Source organism: Homarus americanus, unplaced genomic scaffold, assembly GCF_018991925.1.
Source record: "Homarus americanus isolate GMGI-L3 unplaced genomic scaffold, GMGI_Hamer_2.0 scaffold28, whole genome shotgun sequence".
Lineage (NCBI taxonomy): Eukaryota > Metazoa > Arthropoda > Malacostraca > Decapoda > Nephropidae > Homarus > Homarus americanus.
This window is the reverse complement of record NW_024742238.1, coordinates 3,753,778-3,762,550: the sequence shown is the minus strand read 5'-3', so window position 1 is coordinate 3,762,550 and position 8,773 is coordinate 3,753,778. Positions and strand designations below refer to the sequence as shown.

The window sequence follows — 8,773 nt, the reverse complement described above, 5'->3', positions numbered from 1 at the left end:
GTGTGGGGGCGTGACAACCAGGGGGCCACCGCGACCATGGAAGACACCTAATAATAATAATAATAATAATACAGTAATAGTAATAATAATAATAATAATAATAATAATAATAATAATTATAATAATAATAATACAGTAATAATAATAAGTCACCACATCTCTCCGTTAAACCTTCCAGTCGTAATGTTTTGCCTCGTGTTCTTTACTATGTCAATGCTTTTTGTGTATTTGTTAATGTGGTGTTTTTGTTTGTGTTTCTTGTTTGAATTTTGGACAAGTGTTTTTTTTTATCTCAAACAACAGCTTTTGTCGTTTTTTGTGTATTTACCAACCCACTCGTAACCCATGTGTGTTAGTTCACTTACATGTTTATAAGTTCACTTTAAATCTTCATATGCCACTTAAAACTGCGTTACTATTTGTATAACTTTACAATAATCACTATTACCATTTCATCTAAAATTGTCACACCTCAATTGACACTTTCTTTCCATTTCACCTGCTTCTCTTACAGTTCACCTAAGGTAACCCAAGCTAACATAACCTAGCCTGTCCTAACTAAACCTAATCAGACCTAACCCAACATAACCCCTTCCTCACACACAGTCCTCTTGTCTCACCACCACTACTAGGACCACAATAGATCAATATACTCACCACCATCATGACTCAAGTCTCCGCGATAATCCTCCGCCTTCTTGAAATACGGGAGAACGGAGCGGAAGTCCCAGCCCGTGTTGCCCAGAGCGGCCCAATAGTCGTAGTCCCGACGGTTGCCACGAGAGTACAGCATCCCGTTGATTGATGATGATCCCCCTAGCGTCCGCCCCTGGGGTAACCTGCCTCTCTGGTAGTAGTGAATGCATGTAGTAGTAATACGCTGTAATAAAACCAATGCCGCCCACGCTCACATACCACCCACACCACGAGGACCATTAGTGCTCATCTGGGCATGGGGATGGGTGGGTGGTTTTGAGCGTGGGCGGCTCTGGCAGAGAAATGTGAAGTGGATCAGTAAGCAGTGTGTTCCATAGACCTGTCTGGGGTGAAGTGGATGATCTATAGGGTGGCGCATAAGTCGCTTGTATCATCTGTAGATTAGTTATTTAGATACTCCAGCTTATTTCACCTGATTACTAAATAGATTAACATAGGTTACGATACGTTGTGTTAGATTGTTAGGTTAGGTTACATTAGGTAAGTTAGGTTTGTGCTTGGGTGATTAATCTTCAGGTGAAATACACTGAGGTGCTTATCTTCATGCGATTCCTTTCAAGTAACACAACTAATTGATACTAAAGTTTATCAAGATAAAGTGTAATAAATTAATGGACATCGTTATTTTCCTTTAGCGAAATAAATGGCAAAAAGACCGTAATTATGTCCGTTATGGCTCCAGGCCGTTTTAGTAGACTCTTCATTAATATCGTTGACGTGTTATTTATTTAAGCTGCTTACCTGTATTCTGGAGGAAGGCATTAGTCGTGCTTGACAAGACCTTCATCTAATTTGGGGTCAGTTATCATCACTGAGCGCGTCATTCAAGCTTTGTAACTGTACACATCTTAGTCTGCCCCATTCTCGTCCAGTCGCCTCGCAAAGTCAACTTGTTTGTCAATACAGTTAGTAACTTAAGGTAGTTCTCGGCTGCATGCAGTTTCTGATTACTCCTCATTTAACCCAATATATTGTAAGTTAACAACCTGTCAGCTTAGTTATTTTATATCTCAAAATCTAGGCTCACCTCAAAGAATGTATATTATGTACATATATACGTTTCGTCGAATATCATCACCGGGTAAATAACTTAATAGTCCAGTAGTAGCATTATTATTATTATTATTATTATTATTATTATTAGTAGTAGTAGTAGTAGTAGTAGTAGTAGTAGTAGTAGTAGCAGTAGCAGCATCATGACCATTATTTCAATACATAGTACTGTTTTTATTATATTATAAGAAAAGTAATTTAGGAGGCATTATCTTTAAAACTGATACAATTGTTTTAGTTGGGGATAAAGAGTTGAAAGAGAATGGTTGGTAATCAAAGAAAGTAATATTTTTAACGGGTAGACTACAGTATAATAAATGCTTCAAAACTCTTCTGCGTGTTGAATAACATCGAAAAGCTCCAGTGCCTTGTAAATGCATTGCAGTTGTGAACCTATTTATATTATTCGGTATTACGATAGGCCTAATTAATTATTTAATTTCTAGTGACAGTAGGCCTATATTTTTATTCAGATTCACATTTGTCTCCACGCAGCTCGGAGGCTAGTTTATTGGGCACCCCTACATCCTGTACAAGGCGAAGCTCAGAATGATTACAGAACCCAACAGGGAAGCATCCGGAGTTGATGCTGGCCTTCTTAGACTTTGTTGATGGGTGGTAGTGTGTTCATGAGAGGCCACTGGTTGATTTAGCAAGTTATCTGTAGTGAAGGAAGGCTAAGTGGACATATTTTCTTCAACTACCGTTTTATTTACATTATTGCTTCATTTTACCAGAAATCCAGCACAATCGACCTCTTAAACAAACTATGCCCTTAGATTAAATTAAAGGAAAATTAGGCCATAAGCATCCAATGCCTGTGTTTGCCGTCCTCGGTCGAATAGCCATACTATTTATCCTTATTTTTACACCTGCACTGTCTGTGTATTTTTGTGTACCTGTATTGTTTCTTAGGTATATTGTGTACAATGAAAGACAAAAGTCGTATCGTGGTTTTGTCCGAAGATTAAATATAACTCGTGAAGCATTATGAGAGCTCCCTAACACAAGGCAGAGCGCACCAAAAGTTTAGCCCTTCGGCATATGTTTTCACCAAATTTCACGACACGACTTTTGTCTTTCATTGTACCTGCACTGCCTATCCTACACCCATGTTGAATCATTGTAAACTAGTATGGCGGTATGAATGAATACAACTAAATTGAACTGAATGGCTAGTCAGTTGAGTGTTGTTCCTTTGTATAACGCGCTGAGAAAAATACTGACCGGCCAAATCCTTTAATTTTTTGGGGAGAGGGGAACAACCACAAAGATCAACTTACCCTGCCGACGAAGCTACGGAGGCCGTGTTTCTGGGGGGCAGTGGTGTAGTCCCAGTTATGGTTGCCAGGGAGGAAGAAGAGGAAGCTGAGGCCAGGGATGTAGGACTCCGGGGGTGGGGGTCCTCCAGCCTCCAGCAGTAACACCTTCCAGCTCCCTATCTCTGACAGCCTGGTAGCCATCACACTGCCTGCCGACCCACCACCGACTGTGGAGGACATACTAGGCTGGAGTTAAGCGACTGTGTTTAGTGACTATGTTGGTATGTGAGAGTGCATGTTGTGTGTGTGTGAGCGACCCTATGTGTGTGAAAGAGATTGTAATAATAATACTAATAATTAACGGTTTATTAAGAAAACATTGCAGCCTGAAGGCTGAAAATATACAATGAACAGAGATGATAAGTTACATATGGTGAAATCGGGGAGTGGGTCACTTGATTGACAAAAGCTTTCAGTACAGAAACATAAGAGTCAACATATAGATTAACTTTAGATCTGGTACTATGGGAGCTGGTCTGTAGACATTCTTGTGACCTGATGTCGGCGCCAACAAGTCCTTCCCACTGTCTTGATGGCCGTTGTACCTGACTGCTAAGCCGCTACCTCACTACAGCTGCAGATGTAGAGATAGGGGAGGGATCCCGATAGTATGTGGTGTCTTGCCTAGAAGAGGGGTTGGTCGTGAATGGCTGTCCAGGGCAATTGCTATAAATTGCCGACTGGAAAAACATTGTGCAAACAGTGGTTGGGCATTCATTGATAGCTGGCAACGACTACCTGTACAGTCGTGACGGAGTACACTTGTCTCGTGCGGGGGTAAAGACGTTGTCTGCATCCCTGGAGCGTGAAATTGTCACTCCAAAGTGGGGGGGTTCGCCAGTAGAGAGAGGTCGGGGAAAGTGGGAGTCAAAAAGCAAGCAGGTCCTGGGAAGTAAAATTAGTTACTCAGGACAAGGGGTAAAACAGGACCAGGGAAGGGTAGGTTTAAATGTATACTATACAAACAGTAGGAGCGTTAGAAATAAAATAGACTTGCTGAGAGCGGTTGTATGTACCGAGAATGTAGACGTCATAGCAATCACCGAAACTTGGATGAATCTGGCGAGCAAAATTTTTTTATCAGAGTACCACATAGAAGGGTACAACCTTTTTCACAAGGACAGGGAAGGTAGGAAGGGGGGAGGGGTCGCACTCTTCGTCAAGGATACATTAAAATGTTGTATTAATAATTCAATAAAGGGTGAAATAGAAACCGAGTCTGTATGGGTAGAAATCACGGAGGGAAGAGAAAAACTAATTATGGGAGTGATTTACAGGCCCCCAAGTGACAATAATAGACCTAGTATTAACAAAGGAAGAAAATATTATCAGAGATATCACAGAGTTACAACCACTCTCTCTCATCCATGAATCTATCCAGCCTCCTTTTAAAACTTTCCAGCATTCCAGCACTTATACAAAGTTGCTAAGCTTGTTCCACTCGTCCACCACTCTATTTGTGAACCAGTTCCTTCCTATCTCCCTCCTAAACCTAAACTTATCCAAATTAAATCCGTTGCTACGAGTCTTATCCTGCTCGGATATTATAAGAACTTTATCTGTATCTCCTTTATTGATTCCTTTCACCCACTTAAATACTTCTTTCGTATCTCCCCGCACGAATCCAGGAAAAAAAGTCACAGAAAAAAAGAGAGCAAAGGTTGTTTCCACCATCTTACACAGTCCACTTGGCGTAAGATCCAGGAAGTGGGTTTGAGTACACAGTATAATGTTAATGTCTGGTTTCGTTTGTTTTGTGGCATGATTGATGCACTAGCTTTTTTGCCCTTGGAAGACGTTGATGAGGGTATGAAATACCTCAAAACTGTCACTCCACAAGATCCACCTGAAGCCGAGGAGTTGCTCAGGTATTTTGATCGTACATATGTTAGTGGCTCCTTTCAGCAGCCAGTTGCCATGCCCAGTGATGCCCTGATGCCTCTGAGAATGCGTCACACCTCACCTATGTTCGCCCCACACCTATGGAATGTGCATGACGCCACCATGAACAACAATGCTCGTACCAACAACATTTGTGAAGGGTGGAATAATAAGTTCTTCAACCTCGTCGGTCACTACCATCCCTCAATCTAGCGCGTCATTGAATGCTTTCAGCGTGAAGAAGCGACAGTGAGCACCATTATCAAACAGGATGCTGTTGGCAACCCACCTCAAAGAAGAGTTCGTCGACGCTATGTGCAGCTACAAGAACGCCTTCGCAACTTGTGTGTTGCTCGACGGGAGGATTACAAGACTGTAACAGATTTTCTTCGTGGCGTCGGTTGGAATGTTCGTCTTAATCATTAACACTAAATATACATGTAATGCCATGCTATTATGTAAGTTGTTTTCAACGTGTACATGTCATGTGAGTACTTCAATAAATGACTGTTTTAAAGGTTTTTAATAAACTCTGATTTTTTCGAGGATTTATAATGCTATGACATTATGTATGCTGTTTTCAATGTGTACATGTTATATATTGCCAATAAACGACTGACATAAATGTTTTTGTTTCATTGCCTTGTATTGTCAGTTAATAAGCGACTTAAAATACTTTTTGTTTAATTACTTTAATTTGTATCTTTGGTGTTTAAAGGAAATGTGACTTTTTTCCTGTGACTTTATTACCGGTCACCCCACGCACTCTTCGTCTTTCTAGGGAGTGCAAGTTTAGTTTCTTTAACCTATCTTGATATGGAAGGTTTCTAAGTCCCGGAATCATTTTCGTCATTCTTCGCTGCACCGACTTTAGTGAATTGATATCCATTCTATAATAAGGACACCAGAACTGAACCGCATAATCGAGGTGCGGCCTGACTAGCGCAAGATATAGTTGCAATAAGACCTCTGCACTCTTATTACTTAAACTTCTAGATATAAAACCTCAAGGAAGTGTGAACGTGTGTATGTGTGTGTGTTAATTTTAGACACCCCATCTTATTTCTACTACTACTACAATAACACTCACCAATAATGAAGTCATAGTATGGGAGGAGGGGTGTGGTGAGGCGGTATGGGTCGTATCCAGCTTCCTTCACCACACCCAGCAGCAGCAGACGTAGCACCGGCAGCAACAGCACCACCGTCGCCTTACTCGCTATCTCCGTGCCCATCTCTGAAACCTGGGAGACACGATAATTACAGTCTCTAGAAAGGATTTGGGTATGGCAGGTGAATGGTGTGAGACGAGTGTAGTTGTATGTTGATAAAGTTCACCTGCCACTTGAACTTGTATTGAATCTAAACTTGTCCACAAAGCCTTCGTGTAGCTATTATATTCATTTAGTATTGTCTATCTTCTATTTTCTATTAATTTAAGAATATGTGATGTTTGTTCTTCTCAACTTCACTTTTTATGTTATATGAATAAGAATTTCCTGTTACATTCTGTAATTTTGTTTTTTTTAAGCAGTCTTAATTCTCTTAACTTAACTTTGTGGTTGACTCACTGTGAAAATGTCAGTTGAATCTCACTTATGTTAAATAAGGAATGAGTAGCGTTTTTCAGTTTGGTCTGAGAGTCTGTGTTTCATTTACTGTCTATCCTCGCCCTATGTGAAGAGTCTAAATTCCTCCTGATTGTACCTAAAACACACTGTGTTTGCTGGCGCTTACCCCAAACGTTTTCTTTAACCCGGGATCATTCACAAGTGTTGCTCAACACCAGCGGTCAACTTCCATGACATTTCACGCCATGTATGAAAAAAACCCAACCAATAAGTTTTTCTTAACCGTGTCATTTTCAATAAATAACACACAATAAAAGAAGCGATCAGGTTCCTACTCGGATACCACGAACGTGCAAGGTCACTGCGTCTCGGCAGACCTTCATGTGCCCCTGCCAAGGTGCACGTGCAGGGCTGGGCCAGGGACGGTGTGTGTTCTAGGAAATGATCTAACAACGGTGACGCCTGAATAACTTCGCCAAATTTAATTTCTTGTTATTTTGCTTATTAATTTTCTTTATTATCCATCTTACTTACCAGTGGGGCGGTCAGTTAGTTATCTGTTACACACTGTTGGCAAGTACTGGACATATATTGGCCCCAGAATATATCTGTACCTGCGCCAGTGTTGGTCAAGTCTAGTCTTGAATAAAAGCTCACACTTGGTGCCATCACAACGCTTTCTGATTCTTCCAAGAGTTTACATCTCTCACTCCGAAAAAGTTTGTTCTGACAATTTTCTGTACTCAAGGGAAATCACACTTGGTGCTGTCATAAACAGTTTTAGGTCGGAGAAAATTTCATAGCCAAGGTCTTTGAGTAGTTTCCAGACGTGGTCAGGTGTGTCTGTGCATCACCTGAAGATTAGGAGCACTCTTTTGCCTGACGAATAAACACCCGAACGCTACCTGCTGGGGGTGTTAGATTACCAGTAGGGTGTTTGATCATCAGGTGAAATAAACATGAATGCCTAATCATCAGGTGATCCGTGCATGTGAAAGATGCATTTATCTGAAGCACCTCCGTCATCTGCAACTGGGAGATAGTCACAGAATGATTAAGTTTACTCCCTGTGAGTTGAACTTCAGGTAAACCAGAAGATAAAATCAATTTTTATTTTTCTCAAAAGACATTGGGAACACGTAGTGAACTCCTGTGACGCACTCGAACTAATCGGGTCCCAGCTGCACTCAAACACGCTCATGGTGGGTTCCCAGACGCACTCAAACACGTATTAATGAGCCCCAGGACGCAGTTGATGACACTTAGAGAAAGGTCTTAAGACGCACGTAAGCAACGACATAGTTGAATTATAAGATGCACTTAAACACACACAAACATTGAGCCCCCAGTACCGCACTAGACACTATAACGAAGGGGTATGTTCAGCAAGCTCACAAGAAACACTCGACGCGCATTGTGACGTGTGCGCACTAAGTCACTCGTATTGAGACCTGTACCCATTCAGACACGCACATTATAATCTCCTGCGCATGCTCAAACAAATTGCGACCTGTACGCACTCAAAAAAAAAAACCGCACATAGTCAACAGAAGGATGCACTCACACGGGATAGTTCCTCTCTCCTACAAGTCTATTCCACGAGTGACGCCAATAGATGTCTCGTATCTGTATTTATAACCTTGATGATGGTCACGAGTCCTATGCAAGTCCTCAGTTACCGATTAGTTTAATTTCGATTTATTTTTTATTCTGGGGGAAATAATTGAGTTTATCGTTAGGTATATACACTTAGGTTCAAGGTACACCAGAACTCTCGCCTCATATCTGACATTTGTCATCTTACACAGCGAGGCCATTAAATCTGACATCTTAGAATCATGATACAAGAGTTTCAATGATCATAAAAAATGTCAATAGTTACGATTTAATCAGCAGTAACTAGAAAACATAATTATTGCCTTTTAATTAGCAACATTATCACTATTCATTCTAGTTAATGAATTGGATGTATTGTTAAATTAGCTATTTTTTAGTTGAGAAATAAATGGTTTTGTTCCGACCTATATTGATGTTCTCTTGCTACGACCTCCATTGATGTTCTCTTGTTAGATCTTCATTGATGTTCTCTTGTTAGATCTTCATTGGTGTTCTCTTTGTTACTGGAGTAGAGGAGTAGATCAGATAAGGGAGAAACATGAGAAATTGATGAGGGGGAGATGGAGAGAAAGAACATGGATGAATCAGGTTAGGATAGAAATTACCTGCCTT

At 40.8% G+C, this 8,773-nt stretch overlaps 1 protein-coding gene across 1 annotated transcript in view; it reads right to left on the bottom strand.

The window, feature by feature from the left end:
* Window positions 1-8,173, bottom strand: part of LOC121876663 (glucose dehydrogenase [FAD, quinone]-like) — a 14,437-nt gene extending 6,264 nt beyond the window's left edge. Inside the window, exons 1-5 of the mRNA XM_042381999.1 lie at window positions 8,109-8,173; window positions 6,064-6,217; window positions 3,054-3,259; window positions 658-847; window positions 1-47 (exon numbers count right to left, since the gene is read on the bottom strand). The exon at window positions 1-47 is cut by the window's left edge and continues 88 nt beyond it. Of these exons, the coding sequence (XP_042237933.1) occupies window positions 1-47; window positions 658-847; window positions 3,054-3,259; window positions 6,064-6,208 (588 nt within the window). The 5' untranslated portion in view covers window positions 6,209-6,217; window positions 8,109-8,173. The remainder of the gene's footprint in view (window positions 48-657; window positions 848-3,053; window positions 3,260-6,063; window positions 6,218-8,108) is intronic.
* Between the last annotated feature and the right edge of the window lie 600 nt (window positions 8,174-8,773).